Here is a 21,703-nt window from a genome sequence, read left to right on the forward strand (position 1 = left end):
ACCACTCGACAAGACATGGTAATCGACTTTAAGAACTCTCATTATCCAATGATTGCATAAAATATTATTCACTTAAGTATATCACGATAAGACAAGTTTCAGATAAATTTCATTGCATCATAATTTAATCTAAATATACATAAGTAAAAGAAAGCTTTGATTATTGATAAAAATATGTTTATGTAAAAATGAATGTATTTTTATTAAGACATTTATGTATGTCTGTTTTTTATCCCGTATGCATTCCATTATCATCTAGTTGCATTAAAACTTTCGAGGTTTATTGTGCACACGCCTGTAAAAGTTTCTGAAATATTATCCCACTAATGGGCATGAGTTTCCTCTATGGAAAGTGTTGAGGTCATATAACTATCATTATACATGAATTTTACGAATTTAGCAACTATTAACCCAAAATTTTGGTAAAGTTTCTAAGTAAAGTTGTACTATGAGTAAAATTATCAGAGACATCCGTTAATTTGGTTCTAGAAATAATTATGCATTGTCAGAGTCAATGTCGTCCCTAACTACAGTATTATGAGCAAAGTTGGCAAAGGCAATATCGTTAAATTGATTCTCATATTACTATGAGCAAAATTGTCAAAGACAATACTAATTTGATTATCTAGTAACGTGAGCAAAGTTGCCAGAGAAAATACTATTCATTTCATTTATTTAAAAGTGGTATGTACGGACAACGGCACACCAGGCTACACATTTTTGTTCCAAAATCGCCTCCCTTGCAACGGAACAAGATACGTCAATGTGTAGCTTGATGTGCTGGCGTGTGTACATTGTTCTTAGACACAATATCGTTAATTAGATTCTCATAGTACTATGAGCAAAATTGTAAAAGACAATATTAATTTGATTATCTATTAACGTGAGCAAAGTTGTCAGAGAAAATATTGTTTATTTAATTTATTTAATAGTGGTATGTACATTGTTCTTAGATACAATTTCGTTAATTAGATAGTTCTATGACCAAAATTGTCAAAGACAATATTAATTTGATTATCTAATAACGTGAGTAAAGTTGTCAGAGAAAATATTGTTTAATTAATTTATTTAAAAGTGGTATGTACATCGTCTTAGATACACTATCATTAATTAGATTCTCATAGTACTATGAGCAAAATTGTCAAAGACGATATTAATTTGACTGTCTAGTAATGTGAGCAAAGTTGTCAGAGAAAACATACCACTTTTAAACAAATGAAATAAATAATTTCATTTATTTAAAAGTGGTATGTGCATTGTTCTTAAATACAATATCGTTAATTAGATTCTCATACTACTATGAGCAAGGTTGTCAAATAATGTCACTAATTCGATTCTCTAGTAACACGATTAACTTGTCAAAGACATCTTCGTTAATTTTATTTATTTAACAGAAAATATATACAACGCTGTCAGAAAAAAATATGGTTGATTTGATTCTCATGATACTTGGAGCAAAATTGTTAAAGACAATATCATTATTTCAATTCACGGGTAATTATGTTGTCAGAGACATTGTCGTTAATTTAATCATAAATCAATTAGGTTACAACAAAAAATAAAGATATTGTTTCATGTAGATTGTTGATAATTTTGCTTAGCATCATGTACCATGACTTTACAATCCAGGCTAGTATAGATTAGACACAGGTCCCTCTAAGAAGAGAATTTTAAAGCTCTGCAAGAATTGTAAACTAGATATTGTACACAGTTACCTGTGAACGTAACCTAGATCGAGACAAAATAATTGATGCCAACATTTAATACCATTTCTAATTCAAAAATAATTCTGGCTACCATCGTGACGCATTCGTTGTTTATTCTTCTTTCGAAATTAGTGACACTCTTTTATTTATACTTTACACGGACAAAATGGCGGAAGGAAAAAGCAAAATGTTTAAAAATGAGCAAGAACTTTTTTAACAGAACCTTTTTAACTTTGAACGTCCCTTTCTAACAAATTTAATAAATGCATTTCCAATGTACATTTCATACTGAAAAAAAAAAACTAATCATGGTCATCTTTTATTTCGTAATATGTATATAATGCCATATTCAGAACTAGTCATTCCGCGAAATAGCCCTCATTTTAGCTAGTAGCCATTTTGCGAATTGGCCATTCATCGACTAAGCCAATAATAGGCAGCTTACTTTTCAGCTGCCACTCATATGTCCAGATTTCTATTTCTAATCACGAAACGTTATTTATATTGCTTCTATGTACTTGGGTGACAAAAATCCGTGGTCCGATCTGTGACGTTTGAAATAAATAATAAATGTGTTCAAATGTTATGTACAAAGAGCAATTCCTTGAGTTTTTTGCTCATTCTCTGAATCTGCCTTACGAATGAGTAATAGAGTTTATCAATATGACGATTTCATGTGTAATTTACTCACTTATGAAATATGGTTTATTTAACTTTGACTTTGTGTTTTATTTTAAATAAGATATTTAATAATATTTTAGTACAAGTAGAACTCCTTGTAAGAGAGTTCGTCCAGGGTGCTACTGCCACCTTACCTATTTTTGCCGCCAAGCACCAAAGTGAATATTACTGCGTTCCGGTTTTGAAGGGTAGGGTGCTGGTGGATTTACAAGCAAATGGGACTTATCTACGTATGTGTCAGGATGACGCGCGCAGTGATAGTGTCCTCCGATCTTTGGGGTTTAAAGCTCTGAGTGGCACTGCAACTGTTATGATCTAAGCCCACGACTTGTTCGTCGCGTCACTTGGTATTGTAAAAAAAAAAATAAGACACCGAAAATAATCACGTACAGTCATTGACTTACAATTATACGTACAGTACACACTATTCGTCTGATTAGAGCACCAGATACTTTTTGTTTTTTTTTAATATCTTTTTGGTGATTGATGCTTTTGTGATTTTTTATATAAACCAATTTTAACCACTGTATTGTAGAAAACTATCGATAATAAAGTGGTGAATTTCGGAAAGTAATTTTTTGGAAAAATATCTTGACTATGACAAAATTTAATTTTGTTTCATACAATATTCATATTTTTTTTAATTTATTTTATTTTCCCAAAAATTTAGCATTTCGAATTAGGTCACTTTGTTATTAAGGATATCCTAAGCTTAGTTATCGGTATGTTTGTAGCAAGTTTTATAAATATTAGACGACATCACAAACGTTCCACTGATCCCAAAGTAAGTAGCTAGAGCACTTGTGTTATGAAGAACCGGGACAAAAAAAAGTTAGTTTCTACACTGACCCGGCCGGGGATCGAACCCGGAACCTCAGAGATGGCGACACCATGAAAACCGGTGTGCAAGCTACTCGACCACGGAGGCCGTCACACCGTCAGACCATCATAGATAGTAAAACCCATGTTCTCTTTTTATCCGTTTATCTACTTATCTCATGAATACAAACATCTTTTGTTACGGAGTTAAAAATAACAGCTGTTCTTTGGTAGAGTAGATTGAAGCATTCAATTTTATACATAAAACCGGGCCATAAGTAGAGTTAAAATTTACAAATTCCGTCCGTTTCCGGCAATACATTTTTATCTCAAACTTTACTCCGGTTTATAGTTTCATATTTACGACGTTTTTTGCGATAGGTGTGGCTACGGGCTAACCGACGGTCTATTCTTATAACCCTCTATTCACATAATCAAAGTCAACGGTAGTTAAAATTCATTGCGTATAAACTTGCGAGCATGTGCACATGAGGTCTAGGGAACTGACGCAATGTATATGACCGTATAATATAGAGTCGGTTAAAATCTGGGTTACAGTATCCACCTAGTGAGCGTTCTTTGTTTAGCTCTGCCAGGGGGCGCCAGCGTTAACAGCCGCAGTCTTTTGCTGACCGTAGACAGAGCAACACGTGTTCCTCTCGCTTGGAAACCAAAACTTTCTTACGTCAAATCAATGGATATAACCTAACACGTGCGATAACAGTGTTTCTTTAAGATGTGATTTTGTTCTTATCGTTACCAATCCTCATGGGGTAGTTGTGTTTGTGTTTTGTGCTAACGAAATGTGAATTGTGATAGTTTTTGTTGTGAAAAAAGCAGCCATGAGCATCCAAAAGTGCCTGTTGGATAATTCTAGCAGGATGATTAAGGCGATGTCAAACGCTAAAAACAACACAGAGGTCAAAACGGTAAGTTAACAACATACACTTTTAACATACAGTTAAATGACAATTAATTTATAGGTTATCTTTAACCGTCTGTGTCAACTTCATCATTATTGTGTGTAATCGCACAATTTAACGCTAATTTTTAACATTTAATATGTAACACAAATAATATGTCTATAATAAATACCAAATTACTGTTATGATAAATGGAGAAGTATCGATGTATTGAACATATTTATCGATGATTTCATGATAAGTAGCAACTACGCATACATAGGAATATAAATATATATAATAAAATAAAATAAACAATAAAAGTTTCAGTATTGTTTTTTTTACTAACATTGCACGGTTTACTTAAGTAAAATTGTGTGTTCTCTATGCAACAATGTAATGTGAGAATTTTGCTCAATTTTGACGTCATTGTGATTGACTCTACAATTTATTTACATACAAGGTTATTTTAAGTATTTATGTACGAGAGGGAAAAAATTGGCGCACCTCTACTAAGTGTGCTTATTGACATTATAAGTAAATGTAGTACGATAGCGAATACACACTCAGTATAATGAGTATGTGGTTAAATTGAAATAAAATGTGCTGCACATGATTCGGTGGTTTCAAATTATGAATAGAGAGACCATATTTACCTAGATTTCAAGGAAGTATATCTAATATGGTGAATAATCGTACTTCTGAAACCTTGGAAATATTGTACTGTGTATTGTTCTACATTTTGGATTTGTAACTAGCAATCACTTTGCTTTTTACGAATATGGTGTATATGGATAATTTTCAGATTAATTATCTTATTTCCGTGGTAGTTTCTATTATTTAATATTCAAGTGTATTATTTCACGATAGTGTACTCTTCAACTAAATAAAAATTGCCACAGAAATAAGGTATAGAAAACTAACCTGAATATTACCCATTTATAATAAAAGTGTTGTAATTGTGAGTATATATTACCATTTTTATTGGGATACGGCATTATTGCATTATTAACTCTATGTATACTACTTAAAGTTTAAGTCGGCAAGAAGAAAATATTTTTTAATCATTACACCATTAACTGTAACACCGTTCTTTATTAAAGCAAAACTATAGGCATCATATTGTGCAATTGTCTTTTAAAGTTACTCTATGGTTACGCAATCGGGCTTTGCTTGATAAGGTTGATTTTGTCATTAAAAATATGCATATTCATATCCCATTTGCCTATCTTAAGGTTAACGGGAAGAAATTAATGTTAGCATAAATTTCTACTCTCACCTTTCCACCATTGCATTTCCTTTTCATTCCCGCCAAAGGATTAGAGTCCATCCCCATATCGTTGATACCGCAAGGTATCCGCATGGTCTCAGAATGCAAATTCTAAGACCATGCGGGCACCACGTTCGTTCCTTCCTCGGACCTGCAAGATGTAGAGTGGTCTGGAGGGATCCTGAAGTATTTCCTTCGAGTCAACAGTGCTGTCAAAGGTTGGCAACCCATAAGCTGCTCCTCTGACGTTGTAGATGTCCATGGGCGGCGATGATCTCTTCCCATAAAGTGGGTTAGTGGTTCGTTTACTACTTTGCCTTATACCTTACATAACAAAAGTTAGCATGTAGCTGACTTTTAAAATTAATCGACGATTATGCGACTGGGCTTTACTTGATAAAGGTATTTAAATCGAAATAAACTTTGGCAAAACGATTTCAAACAAAGGAGGAGGTTCTCAATTGGGCTGTATGTTTTTTTTTTCATATGTATGCTATGCGATAACTCCGGCTTTGTGAACTGATTTTTATGATTCTTTTTTTGCTGGAAAGTGGGTACCTCTGATATGTTTCCATTTCAATTTGAAGAAAATATTCCACCTCTAAGGGTGGCAAACTAGGGGATAAATGATTTTTGAGGTCGGTTTTTTTAGTACTCTGTACTGTTTTTTCTGTCTTAAAATTAGCTGGAAGAAATTGCAGTTCAGTAGAAATTAGTAGATTAGTATCTAGTGTATCTGGATTGTAATTAATAGGACGATTTCAATTGTGATTTGCTTACCAATGAAAAAAAAATTATTTTGATTTTAAATATTATCGTACAGTTAACATTAATTATGTCACTACTCTTAACAACTGTTCGTAATATTAGCGTTAATATTTGTGTTAGTGTCACGGTTGTGTTTTCACAGATTTTTATGACATCAGGTGACATGACAAACAAGTCGTGCGCTTGGCCAAGAGCTTTACCAAATACCAGGGCACTGCTACTTCGCCCATCACCCTGAGACAGTTGGCAAGTCCCATGTGCCCGTAATTTCACCAACACTCCGGTTATGAAAGGGTTCATAATCGGAAGGCGGTAATGCTCATTTTACTGTTTGACGGCAGAAATAGGTGAGATGGCAATACTTTCCCTGGACCAACTCCTTCACAAGGAGCTCTACTGCATTATTTGAAATTTTGAGTAGCACTTTAAATGTTGTAACCACGCCCACGCCATCAGTTGAAAATATAAAAAAAACATATTAAGTTTGAGCCGTTCTTATACGGCATACAATGGCATAGAGTTGAATTTAATTCTAAAGTATCAACCAGAACGTTCCCTAGACCTTATATTTAAGAAAATGAAATATGAATATAGAGCCGTGACGCATTAAAATAAATCAATCGACTGTATGTAAATTGTTTGAAGATACTACAAAATGAATCTTTGTAAATGTGGTCGTATTGATTATTTAAAACTGAATTAATCGTACCCTTGGTTATAATAAAGCCACTTGTCGTCATACGTCAAAAGTGCTTTTATAGCATGAAAGTCATTAAAATGGTACTAACCACATGAAACAATTATGTATGTACATGTGAAATTCTATAACTCCCCTTTTTAAACTTAAAAAGTTATTGACTGATTTCGATTGAAGAATTTGTAAGCCTGTCTCCTGAAAAAAATGTCACTTTGAACATATTACCAACCAAAGTTATTATTTACAACCAAAAGTCGACATAGCCCTGAACATTATACCGGATACGTATTATATCGAATGCTTGAAGCCCACGGGTCTCTCATTATTTTACGCTAACAGGTTTTGTTGTGGTGTAGATAAATTAAAGTAGGAGGTTGATAGTTGGCACCCCGTATTCGGCCACAAACTCCCACCAGCACGACTTTAAGATGTAAGAGCTTCCTACGACATACCGCTGCAATAGAAGGTAGCAAAACAGACGCGAACTTTGGCAAACTAAACTCTCTGTTCATATTGACTTTATCATCCCAAACGAAAGTCTTCCCCCGCCGGTACAAGTTGCAATGGTCAATATGGAAGTCCCTGAACCGTCTCAGGACACAAGTTGGACGATGTAAAGACAACATAGTGAAAAGGGGGTAATTTCAATCTGACTCAAAACCATTGTGCTTTCGGATCTCACACACAAAGTTTGTTTCATCTGCTCTCGTGCCCACTATGACCGATTAGCAGATAGGGACATAGAGTAAACTAACTGGGTAAAATAAATGTAACACCGGTTTGTTATTTTATTGGTTTTTTGTCATTGACTTGAAGAATTAGCGTGCATAAATTAAACGGGGTAATGTATTTTTGGTTTAAAACTTCGCATCTCGTCTCAAACTCGCTCTGTCAATGAGTTAAATTCACATGACACTCCGAGGTTAATAAGGCCACATCTGTAAAATGACAACTTTTCAGGAGAGAGGTTTACAGATTCTTTGAACGTAATTAGTCGATAACTTTTTATACTGAAATAGGAGAGTTATCATATTTTACATATCGCATGGTTATTACAACAGTGTTGAAACTCAAAATATGTGAAATTCAAGATTATAAGAGTCCTGAACGTAAAATTTAAATCTCTGCACGTGAATACAACCGTCGTCAGAATACTGGTAAAACAATTAAAAGATATCTACTTAACTCAAAATTAGACAATTTATTTGTGAGCTAGTTCTGGACATAACAGTCCTTACTCTAAAAAAGTGAAATTATTTGTAGCTTTTATTTTTGAATATATTTAGCAAGTAGGAAATTGTTTACATGTCTGTTATAAACTTTAGCCTATACATTTGCTAAATACCAACTGGCCACCTTGGATTCAATCGACAAGCGCACCAAGAGGGGTGACTCGGAATTAGTAGAGGCGAAGCTGTGTAGTCTTGAACACCGCCGTAAAGTTGCCTGCTTATCGGTATTCTACAGGATATATCACGGAGAGTGTGCGATGGAATTACATGATTTGATACCGTCTTCCTCTTTCCATCATTGGGGGAGTGACGTGGGCTGGGGTTCCACTCCTATGTTGTGGATAGTCCCAGGACATTCGCGCGAAGTGGTCCGTTACCAAATTTATATGGCGAGCGGCTAGGAAGTGGTATGCCCTGCCTGCGAACTTATTTCCCGAACGCTATAACTTGGACCTTTTCAAGGTAAATAGGTATATTTTAAGTTTAGGTGTGCATGCTACATTGTCGACCTCATTGTCACTTTCCATTAGGTAAGACGGAGGTCAAATGCGCACTTACTTTTTTATAAAAAAATGCATTTGAGTCACCTTTCGTAGGATTTGAACAATTCGCTTTTCATCGATTCAGAATAAATACACTTTTTAACCTAATACACTGTTGTATCAACAGCGCTGCTGTTTCATGTACTGCGTATTATTTTTATGACTTTCATGTGATAAAAGTACCTCACATACATGTGACTTTATTATACGATAGAACGATATACAACTGCTTATTCAATAATAACAATACAACAACTTGGGCCCCGCACTTGGGGGTATACCTATCACTGTATCGTGGGTGCCATGGGTACATACATACACGAGAGAAATAAATGTACATACAAATATTTCTCTCCTCTCTCGGGGCCTCTGCGTGGCAGTCTAGTATGGTAACCGTTCAGCCACGGAGGCAGTTCTTACAAAAATATTCAGTTAGTAACAAAAATGTCCGACGATAGTTAATGACGTGAGTTTAGTAATTTTATTCAGTTAGGTTGTTATTGAGTTAATAAACATATTTTTTCCTCTACATGATGAAATGATGTTAAAAGTAATGTGGGCTACAATTGAATTGCACACTTTTTTATCATACCAAGTGACGGGACGATCAAATCGCAAAGATCTGAGGGGCACTGCCGCTGCGCCCGTCGCCCTGAGACATAAGTTGACAAGTCCCATGCCTGCAATTTTACCAGCACTCCTTACCGTTAAAAACCGGAATGTAGTAATGTTCATATAGGCAAGGTGGCAGTACTTCCCTCGACTCTCACAACTCTGTCACAAGTATCTTTACTGCTACTGAAACTTCTGAGCGTAAATCAGTTGTAATATAGCAGGCCTCTGCCTTGGTGTCCCAGTTTGCTCCCCGCATCGGTGTCCTTGCGGCACAGACGTAAGTGCTCTAGATTACCACGGTCTTTTCTGCCATCTGAGCACCGGCCGTATCTCCTGCCATGCAGCCCTCAACGACATGATAACGGTTAACGTGCTTGCCATACTCGAGCTAATCGGCATGTCGCGTACAGAAGGCAAGCGCCCGGGCGGAATGACTCACATCCCTTGGAGTATGGGCCGGGTGCTGGTGTGGGATGTCACATGTGCCGTCACACTTGCCCCATCCCCTCTTCAGCACACCAGCAAGAGGGCTGGCACCGCAGCTGAGCTGGTGGAAAGAATAAAAAGTAACAAGTACAAGGATCTCGGCTCCGACCACCTACCTGTATATACAGCCTTTGGCGTCGAAACCCTTACCTTCGCCTGTACAAAATTTTATCGATAAAATTAATAGACTGTCTGGGAAACCCAAGGGCCGGCAGCTACCTTGCCCAACGCATTAGCATAGCAATACAAAAGGGGAACGCTGCCAGCATCTTGGGCACCTTGCAGCGGGAACCCAATTTTATTCAGATAACTTAATACTTAGTTGTACTTTCCAGTATTTAAGCTTTTATTGTACTTTACATGTATATTATCAAAATAAAAATATTATAATTATTGTTGTAGTATCCCAAGATATCAAATAAGAGACCATTGCGACTTAACATAAATATCATAGTTAATACAGTCGGTGACAAAATAACCTTAATACTTATCAAAACAACTGAATATTTGATCAAATTCAAAGTTATGCTGATGAAGTTTGAAGTGTATTTTCGGGAAAATCATAGTTTCCCAAAGTGGTTCATACCCCCCAGCGCGCGCTGAAGAATCCTAGGGGGGCAGTAGGTAAGGGGACTCGGAAGCAATTGGGAGGGGCGTTGATGCTGTTCAGGGGGTGGTACAACACTTTAAAAAATCTGAATTATTTGTATAAACTACATTATATATTTCTTTCCTTGTGATTTTTTTGTGTTAAGTTAAAATAAAAATATGTTTTTTTCTGGTGGTGGGAGTTGAAATTTTTTTATCTTTTTGACAGCCTACTTATGGAAATAAGTAGGCGGTCAAAAAGATTGGGAATTAACCTATGGGGTAAATCATAGAAATTGTAAAAGCCACTAACTACTAAATTTTTGGACCTGTTCTGATTTAGTTTTGTTTTTGTTTCTTTTTGTCACAAAATTAGCTTTTTTGTTTGCTTTTTCAGAATTTTGTTTTTTGTTTCTTTTTTTTCCACAAAATTTGGGGAGTACAATATTTATTATTTATTTATTATTAGTAAATAAATATGTCTGTTTACAAAAATAATAGAAAATGACCAAAAAAAATTAAGTTGGCGTTGTGTTAATTGGTAGCTTAGGTCTTTTTATAATACCAAGCGACTGGACAAACAAGTCGCGTGTCTGGTGATAAGCAATACGCCTGTCCATAGCAGCTGCAGTGCCACTTAGGGCCCACTATAGGGCCCTACAACCTCGCCACCCTAAGAAGTAAGTTGACAAGTCCCATGATGTCTTTTTTATATTGTTTAAAGTGGCAAACAGTCGGATGGTCCATTTGGCCGTGGTTTATGTCCCATTACTGAGAACGGATTTTGTGTCTCCTGTGTCTGTACATTCTCTTAATCCTTCAATCCAGAATAGACATTTTGCGGTAGAAATAGTATTGGTATCCATGCGGGCGGGTTTTGCTCGGACGGAAACCCTATCTCCTAAATAGAAGATTTAGATTACCACGCTGCTGGCTCAATGCGCGTAGGGTTCCCGATAAAGATAGAACTGGGAATCGGACCTGAGACAATTTTTTTTTTATGTCAGACAACTACACCAATCCATCAGCGGGGGACTAGACGTAGCTTTATATTCCACACCTATGTTGTGGATATTCAAAGGATATACACGACGCGTTTCGCTTCCATATTTGTATGGCGAACGGTTCTGAAGTGGAATTCTTTAGACAAATTTTCTGAACTTTATAACTTGGATCATTTCAAGGCGAGAGTGAACATTTATTACGTAGGTGTGCATTCTCCGTCGTCAAACCTCATCGTTACTTTTTATCAGGCCAGATGGAGATCAAATGCATTTGAGCATATGTTTTTTTTTATAAAAAATTCTTTCCGTTGCCTGCAGTTTGTTAACAATGCAACATTGTTAACATATTCATACTGCCACGGCATGTTACATGGTGGAAGCACGTTGTCAAGAACCATACTTTTCTTTGTTAACCGACTTAAAAAATGGAGTTAGTTCTTAATTTGTCTGCATTTTTTATTTTATTTTTTTGTCTGTAAGTTAATTCGGTTTACTGAATTTCACCCACTTTCCGTTCACCGATTTCAATAAAACCTGGCACATATGTAGTGTAATTTCAAGGAAATTAAATGTTATAGTAACCTATAGCTGATCTGGTGATGGAAATGGCAAACAAATAATAGGAATTTCTCGGCAATGTACAGCAGCTAATTTAATGTTTGAGCTCATAATATGATTCGCTTTGACGAGGATTTCCATATCAACGCTTAGCAAACAAAACCGCTTAAGTAATTTCAATTAATTTTATAGGAGCGTGAAAAACCTGTATATATTATTGTACAGAAGATGTTTTTATCTATTTTTAATAAACAATAGGTTAATTTTAAACTATTACTAGTAACAGGTGAAAATAGTACCTAGTTTATGTGTGTGTTGCACAATAAAAGGCATTAAAACGCGAGTGAGGGTTCTCTCGCCTATCGGCTCGTTTCATAAAAACATCTTACGAGTGTTTTAATGCCTATTTATATACAGTTACATACACTGTTTTATCTACACACATATTATAGTTCTCTGTGATGTGTTTAGGAACCGCATGTTACGACTGGCGAAATGGCGGCAAATAAAAACTTTTTTCACGCATGTCAAAGAACCATAGTTTTTATTTTTAATTCATAGATAAACTAGAATCGGCCTCAACTATCATATCGTTCGATATCAAGTGACGTGTTAAATTGTCAAAATTGTTTGCTATTGACATTTCATTTCGAATCAAACTTCATCTCGACTGATCTTAGAATTCAGGTCCAATCAAATTGTTTTGTTTTTCAGGGATGTTCGAAATTTGAATGTAATAATAACATCGAATTCGATATGAATAACAGATAAGACATTTGCTCTAACAAAACTGTTTAAATTTGCGGTTTTTGAACACATTATAGAGAGGCAAACAAAAAGGTCTGTACAAGCAGTACAAGCAGTTATTATTATATAATTTGTACAAGCAGTTAGGTTACATGATTTTCAATGGTACAGCTGGTAATTTGATATGAAATTGAGCACATCTGCTCACTACAGAAGTTTAGTAATAAATGGCGACGGAAGAATGACGAAGAAAAGGAATTAAAGAACGATTCAAAATTTCAAAGTAGGTGCCCAGGAACCAGAGAAAATGATGATAAAAAGGTGGGATGACGATAAAAGAAGTCGCATCGCCATGCAGAGTACATGCAAAGTCATAGGGATTAAAACCGGTCAATTGAAAAGTAACCATTCCCCCGCAACCACAGCTCCTGCTTTACTCTATCAATTTAATACCACCCACGACCCGTATGTTCCATTACGAATATTTATAATAGCTTAAATTAACTACCGAATATTTCCCGCGCTCGTTCCGTAGTAATCCTAACCTATTTTAGAACTTTTGAATATTCAAAGTGAGAAAAACAAATTGAATCGTTATTGTGGATTTAATCAAGGCCGTGAAAATGCAAACAGGGTGATTGGGACGATAGAACATTACCATAAGCAAATACGCGGACGACGTTCGCTTTGTGAACCAAGAAATAAAATCTAATATGCGCCGTAATCGCGGAGGTTTGTATTTGACAGTTCAGCCCACAACATGGAACCTCTGCATTGTGCGTAATGATTTTAAGCCTAGTAATCTATAGCACGAAATTAAAAACAAAAAGAACAATTTCTTAATTTAAATTTGACAATTTTAAGTTGGTAGCACTGTTGGATGTGCTACTACGGTTACATTGTTCACAGTTTGAATTTGATTATTGAAATTCCAAATTTTCGAATATTAAAATTAGTATTTATCTTAGAATAATACCGCGTAGAATAATAGTTTCATATCAAACGAACTGTCACAAGTGAGGCAAAAATAAAATTAATGTAGGCTAGTTTTAGTAGTAGGTTAATTTTTGGTTTTAGTGAATATTTATATAAAAATACAAGTTGAAACGCGTTACTTCCTTGTGGAATGTGATGTTAGTATCTAGTTATGTTTGTCTGACGTATTTTTACACTCATTTACCGCACATTACGTCATTTTTAGCTAAAATTCTTAATCTATTCGCGGTGCATGTTGACCTTGAGCACTGAAGGCCCGCCCGCTCGTGTAGGCCCTTTTGGTGCGCTTTAATTTGCCTCACTTAGCGTGTGCGGACTAGGTTTCTGTGCGTTGTTATTCTAAGGTATTAATAATAATAATTATTATTATTCGTTTATTAGCTTCAAACATGGTACAAAAAAGTTGTGACAGAAAAGAAAATGGTACCAGTACAAACATGTATCGCACATATCAAATAGCATGCAAAAGTTAATTTGTTAGTTATAAAATCTTGATTGACTATTACAATAATAAATGAGAAAGTCGCAACTTACAATTTTACAAATTTATTTAATTTGTAAAATTCAAGTGTCAAAAATTACAATTTAATTAAGAAGGTTCCAATGTTAGTAATGGCTTTATAACAGTTAAATATGAAAATATCGAGTTGTTAGGTCTGATTATACGGTACTATGATTAATATTTTGTTGTTTCAATTTCCTTGTAAAAAAATTCCCAATATTCAACTTAGATATTATTAATGTAACATTTGCCAACTCGAAACGAAAGTCCGATAAGTAACATGGTATCTCAAGTTTGTTTTAATAAAGCAAAGGACGCTATTACAATTAAAAGCACAAAGTTTAAAGAACGCTCCCGCATCTCGATGCAAATAAATACGTTTAATACGCTATAAAAAAATGAAATTCAAATGTACAATAGCAACGACCAAGAACGTTTATTCTAATTATATGAAGTGTTGCTAGCAAAAATGTTAAATTTTCCGATTTTTATAACATCTTGGTAGTCTTATGACAATATTCTGTCAAATTAATCACAATGTTCGGTCAAATTAATAAACAAAACAATTCAATATCCAATCGTGACATCACTACATGGCGTACAATGATGTCGATTTTGTCCAATCAGACATATTTAACAACAATGTTGTCTCTTTTAAAACTCATTGATGACTGAGAAGCAAACTAGTAATAAAGTAATAAAAATAAAATTTGAGAACCCGTAGTAGGTACTTGCAAATGAAGTCATTTTGCAATTTTGTTCGCATAGTTTTTTTGCATACTGTCAACTTAACTTGCCTGTCCCTAAGGCGCCGCACAGACGCAACCGCCTAATGAATATTCTTTTCGTTCACCATATGCAGTCATTTCATACATACTGATTGCCAATCAAAAAGAGTTCCGATGTAAGCAATTAGCAGCTGTTGCTGACTTGGTTGGTTTGCCTCTAATTGTCGACGGTATCGACGTCTTCATCAACGTATAATCAGCACAACAAGCAAAATGCTGTAGAGCTCCTTGTGAAAGAGTTCGTCCGGGAAGTACTGCCATCTTACCTATTTCCTCTGCGAAACAATAATGTGAGCATTATTGCGGTTACACGAGGAGAAAGTTTTCACGCGGCCGCATCGCGGCGACCGCACAGTTCCCACGCCTTCATGTATAGATAGCCTAACATCAGGCTATCTATTGTGGAATAATGAATTCTCCCAACAAATTGACGGTATAGCGATGGGCTCCCCGGTATATCCCGTTGTTGCCGATATTTTCACGGAAGACTTCGAGGAGCGAGTTTTAATGGTTCCAGTTAGGCCGAAGATTTTCAAACGGTACGTTGATGATACTTTCACAATATTCTTCTTTGCGACGGTTTTACGCCCTATGCGCCACGGCACCACACATGATACATTTTTCTATTATAAGTTGATTTTGATTTTTGTATTTGTTGTTTATATAATCCTGTTTTTGTTCGTTTTAAGTATTTACTTCATTGTTTGTTCTGTTTTCGTATTTCATGTAATGTGCGTGCTTTGTTGGCAAATAAACTATCTATCTATCTATTTTTTTATACTCATGGACTCAGTTTCTTATAAGAATCATTTTATTATATTGGAAGAAACGGACAGGAGAAGTTGGTCAAATTTAATAAAATGTTATTAATTTTTAACCGACTTCAAGAAAAGGAGGAGGTTCTAAATTGAATGTTTTCAAAAGAAAGTATGTTTTTTTGTACGTATGTTACGCGATAACTCCGGTATCTGTGAACCGATTTTCATGATTCTTTTTTTGTTGGAAAGAGGGTACCTCAGGAGTGGTCGCATTTAAATTTGAAGAAAATATTCCACCTCTAAGGGTGGCAAACTAGGGGATTTCAGTACTCTGTACTGAGGTCATGTATGAATAACTTTAGATTTTTTTTATTAAATTGGATCAACTTCTGCTGTGCCAACATTTTTCTTCCAAACGATTCTCGAATTAGGCTTCACCATGGTTTCCTATAATGATGTTCTGTACCGGCCATGGTGTTCGGTACCGGTAATCTAAAGTGTCTAAAACTCGTTTACAGGATAATCTTACACATAAAGAGACGCTACAAACTGTCGACTACAAATTCCTTATTAAGATGCATTTAAACTAAACAAATTATTATACTAATTCAATATTCAAGCCAATCGGATACATAAATGCTTAATTATACCAAATACATAATTCAATAATCGTAATTGTCTAAATTCAAAGAGCTTTGCAACGTCGTTTTAATGTGAATAATTAATACTCTTCCTAATCGGGCCGGATAATCCCCTAGGATACGTTATGTTATACGGTTGCTTTGAGGGCAATCAATTTTATTATAAAGTTGGTGCGCGTGGCTTAAAGTTTTGCTATACGTAAGCTTCAGGGTCCAGGGGTCCTTTATAAGCTGACGCCGAGATGTGGTTTCATAGTTAAAGAGCATAATAATTACGAGTACTACGGGAGGAGACTATCCTAAAATACAGCTTCAAAGACTCTATCGTCCAAATAAAGAATAACAATCGTGACCATGGGACCTGTAAAGGGCCCGAAACGTCGGTTTGTTTGAAAAAACAAATATACGCGATTTGAATCCGGAAAAATACTTTCATTTCCTATGTGGAACAATCGCGAAAACCTAAGAACTCGAAAAGAATAACAAGTTAGGAAAAATGTAAGAAATGTAACCATCTGGCAACACTGGTACTATCCCCTTACAGTATGCAGGAGTTTATAAGAGCTTGACTGCGATTGCGGTCTCTCTTACATTGGACATCTGAAACGAAGCATTTCTATCCGCGTCACAGCACAGCACATATAGTAACTAGATAACAGGAACTGTTGCGTAAAAAAGTCAGTAAACATGTCATGGATAAACCTACACATTCAATTAAGTTGGTCAAACGCCAATAGGGCTAGCACAACAGGGCGCGATTTGCGCGAGAGTGACATAAAGTGCGAGATCTCTAAGGGATAGAAGCAGTATATCGTGCTTTATGTCGCTATCGCGCAAGTCGCGCGTGCTAGCACTACAGATCTTTGCAAAAGAAGTCCGTTTTCTAAGCAGGCTGTTGCGAGAGGCCAATGAAATAAAAAAATATCAATTTCAAGAGGTTTTAGTTTGTTTGGTTTGTATTGTTTCTCTGTACCATCAGTTTGGAATCTAGTATTTCCTCTAATGAAAATTCGTGTAAGACTACATAACTAATTATATTAATTTATTTCTAGTTTTCTTATAATTAATAAAAAAATAAAACTTTTCGTTACGTAGCGTAAATTGAAATATTCTATAAAAACAAATATATGCCATTTAGATCCTTTTTAGATTATTTCATATCCCATGACAAAATGTTATATAATTTTAATAAAAATTTCCGAAAGCCATATGGACATTGTTATCATGATTCAACCTTTTTTTAGGGTTCCTCTAAATATGTGCATGAGTGTATATAAAAACTTTCCAAAACTAACTAACCTAAGCAGTTATACCTTGTTGTATAATTCCACAACAATTCCAGTTGAAATGTACCGCATCGTAATTCTACAAAATGAGAACAGGTCCCAGGAGAAATTTATAAAGAAAACAATAAACTAATAATTTTCTTGGAACCAACGTTAAATGGAAACATTAGAACTAAGAGTTATTTTGCTAGTTTACCTTTTAACCAAGTGCAGAGGTGACAAATAAAGGATTGTATTTTCTAATTTTCATCTTAGCGTTCTTTTTTGTTATAGGTGCACCGATATTCCTTTGTAATTTAATTCCCGATCTCGGTAGTGTAGCGTTAATACTGTATGGACTGTAGATAAGGTGGTCCCGGGTTCGATACCCGTAATATTAAATTGGGAAATTAGCTTCCCATTTCAATTAGATTTTCCTTTTTTTCATTATTCTATTTTAAATTCGACTCAGAAATGAGAAGATCCTTAGAAAAACGATAGTAACCAACATAGCTCAAAAGATTAGCAAGTTGAAGTGGCAGTGGGCAGGGCACATAGCTCGTAGAACTAACGGCCGTTGGGGCAGAAAGGTTCTCGAATAGAGATCACGAACCGGAAGACGTTCAGTGGGACTACGGCGGCGGCGGTGTGGGGCGGCGGGTAACTGATGAACGCACACTGCGTCCGACTCGGTCAGCCCGCGACCACGGCCAGTGCAACCTGGCCGAAATGTCGGGAATTCCTATTCGTATGTAAACGGTTTTATTCCTGTTTCCAAATGTTAGTATAATGCAACGCGAAAGTTTAAAAGTATATAATATAGTCTGGAAACCTTTGGGGGAGGCCTATGTTCAGCAGTGGACGTCTTCCGGCTGACATGATGATGATTTTAAATTGAAAGGTTACATTTTTTAATTAAATATTTGTACACATGTATTATTTATTTCACCCTTTATATACTTTTTCCTTACTTTATGTCAGCAATAAGATTACATAACTTGATAACTTTCTTACTATCCATTCAAAATATATTTATTCAAGAAATAAAACAAAATCAATATCATAAGTACCTTCAACTGTACACTCAACTTTGCACTTTGGACCTTACAATAAGGTACCATAGAGTAGAATTTAAATTTTAAGCTTAACCGGAGTGTGTTATTCACTGCATAAAGATCTTAAATATCTGACGCAATAAAACCTGGAGACTTATAAAGACAAAGAACTGCTACCAGCTGACTTGGCATGAAACCAAATTTATGAAACATATCTTCTTTAATCTATCAATTTATTTTAAATAGCAGCGTCACGCGATCTCTACAAGAGCATGACCGTCGGCACGTAGTACGCACGTTCCAATTAGGAAGCGGCTCAGGGTGCAACAACTACGTGTTAAGTTCTAAAGCGGAGTTCCAAATAGGAAGCAGCGCTAGAAGCGTAGCACAGTGCAGTAGGTTCAACGGTAACAATCTAATGCAGAGTTCCAAACAAGGAAGCAGAGCTAGATGCGTCGTAAGTTGGATTACATTCATGTTTGCTTCGCCGTCAGTTGCCCTTCCGCGAGGGAAAATCTTAACACCGCGATGCAGAATTTGCTATTTCGACGCCAATGCCATCTAGCGGTGCGTGACGGAACTAATATGAGTTGTTGCCTGTTATGTGATTTTGTTACAGTAGTACATTTACAAATTTTATTCAATTTCCTTTTCTGACCATTGTTTCCTTAATATTGTTAATGATATATTAACCTGTTTTTTTTTTTATGAAATACTCTACTAGTTTGTTATAATTTATTACATCGAACACAAGCAAAAATTCCTTCAATCTGAAATGACACGATGTTGCGTCTGTAGTCTTTGGCATACAAACGCAAGTGTGAGTTTCGACAAATGGAAAGAATTGTTCTTTGTGTTTGATGTTTGTATTTAGTTATTTGTTCAACAAGAGAGCAAAGTCGTTTTTTGGTGCGAGTGCTGTTTTTGAGTCCTGAGCAAGCGAAAGATTCTATAGTTGAATCACGAGCGTAGCGAGTGATTCAGAATTAGAATCTTGAGCGAAGCGAGGGACTCAAAAATACGAGCTGCAAAATAACTTTGCTCTCGCGTGATACATACAACTTTTCACCTCAGCAGCGAGAACATATATATATACTAAAGGGACAAGTAATAAAAACACGTCATGAAAGCAAATGCATCATTGTATATTTACAAAAATACAGAATTTACAAAAAATTAAAAGTGGAACGTGAAGTTTGTACAATTCTGTAGATTAAAAGTTATTGTTTTATTTGGAACAGTAATCGTCGTAGTGTTTACTACTTGAGTAGTGGTCGAGGTTTCATTATGAGTTGAGCTGGATTGTGACCCTTCCCGCACCGTAAAAGTTGGTGATTCTGGGCGGGTTTGGGTATGATTCGCATCACTGGAGGTGCTAGGTTGTGCCCAAGAATGCGAAGTCTGTTTTAGGTTTATCGAATCTATAATACGCTTACAGATTTTTGATTTATTTTCTATTGAATCTTCGATATATCCTTCAGCCACTGTATTTGATCTCCAACCGCCATGGCGCTTCAACGTTGTGAGGTCAGCTCCTCCATCTGCCAAAAGAGTGGCTGATGTTCGCCTGAAGCAGTGGCCAGTGTATAGCTGCGGCTCTTTCAAATCTAAAAATGTTGCGATTTCTCGTGCAGTCGCTCCTATTTTATTAATACCCATTGGTTGCCGCGTACATTTTCCATTACGATATTGTATGAAAAAGCGGTCTGTGATCGTATTGGGAGGGCGCAATGCTTTATATTTCTGGACAACGTGTGCGTATTCCTCACGGACGACGAACGACCTGTCTATATTTGTTTTCGTATTTGGCAGGTTAATCAAAAGAAGGTCGCTGGAATGTTGTTCAATGGCATTAGGAGTTAGATTCAATAACTCGTTGGAGCGGCATGCTCCGTTTATTCCAATGATAAGGATGACCTGAAACATAAATAAAACGTCAATAAGTATTGTGTCTTTTAGAGCAGTCTTAAACGTGGATTTCTCATAATATGTAGCGTTATTTTTAACCATAAAGTTTCAATACAAGTCGCCAAAACAACACATTTAAGTAGGTAAGTATAATTATGTTGATAGAAATTGATAACATAACTACCAAAGTCCAAATTGTATTAACAATTAAAATATACCGCTACGACAACAGTAATAATATTCAATACTTACTTTTGCGGCTAGGAAAGTGCAATCTGGAGCTTCATTAAGAAATTTTTCAATATTAGCAGCCGTGAAAACTTTAGATTTTTTTGATTTGTGGCCGACGGCCGATCTTTTCAAAAACGCAATCAGCTTTGCGTAAGTGTTTATATGGACGTTATTTTTAGTTTGTAATGTAGCTTTCAACATCGAATATATACTCCACATCGTTGACGGCTGTTTTGTATGCGACATTTCAATTAAATAAGACAGGAGCACAGTTTCCGACATAGTGTTTCCTGCGCCCTTTTCGTGCCTCCATTTGTCAAAATGTTCGTAGACTTTCAGGTACTTTTCACGAGATTTACTAGGCAAGAAACTTAGTTCAGCATTTTTAACAGTTTCAACTAACTCTGGAGGAGTTAAAAAATTGTCGTCTTCACTGGAATCGCTCATATTTTCTATTTTATTACGTAGGTAGGTATCCAATTAACTATCAAAGAAGTACCTATCGCAAGCAAATAAGAAATTTTGAATTAAAAAAAAAAGAAAGCGCGCTTTTATTTATTGCGTTCCGGAACGTTCTCGCTTGTATTCATTGAAATCACACATTGTAAATATTGTTATCTTTAATTGACGTTATAAATTTAGCATATTTTTATTGCAACACTTGCTTTATTTTTAATGAAAATTGTAAAAACTAAATTATCATAGTATAAAATCGTATTTGTATTTCTCACATAATTTATCTTTTAGATGAATTGACGAGTTTCCGAACGTGCACTCGTTCAGCCATTTTGTGGGGGTCTACTATGTAGCTTAAATATCGAAGTACGAATAAACCATAATTTTCTTTTTCCTTTTTCTTGTAATGAAGTGAAAGGGACGGAGCGACTGATTTTGAAATATGTCGAATTTGTATTAGACCCCTTCGCATTAAATGACAAGTCTCC

General features: G+C 35.6%; 1 protein-coding gene across 1 annotated transcript in view; it reads left to right on the forward strand.

The window, feature by feature from the left end:
- The first annotated feature begins 4,068 nt into the window (after positions 1–4,068).
- Positions 4,069–21,703, forward strand: part of LOC113230905 (transient receptor potential cation channel trpm) — a 542,480-nt gene continuing 524,845 nt past the window's right edge. The window contains exon 1 of the mRNA XM_026465015.1: positions 4,069–4,135. Within this exon, the coding sequence (XP_026320800.1) occupies positions 4,088–4,135 (48 nt within the window). The 5' untranslated portion in view covers positions 4,069–4,087. The remainder of the gene's footprint in view (positions 4,136–21,703) is intronic.

The sequence above is a fragment of the Hyposmocoma kahamanoa genome, unplaced genomic scaffold (assembly GCF_003589595.1).
Source record: "Hyposmocoma kahamanoa isolate Upper Pololo Valley unplaced genomic scaffold, ASM358959v1 64, whole genome shotgun sequence".
In the NCBI taxonomy this organism is placed as follows: domain Eukaryota; kingdom Metazoa; phylum Arthropoda; class Insecta; order Lepidoptera; family Cosmopterigidae; genus Hyposmocoma; species Hyposmocoma kahamanoa.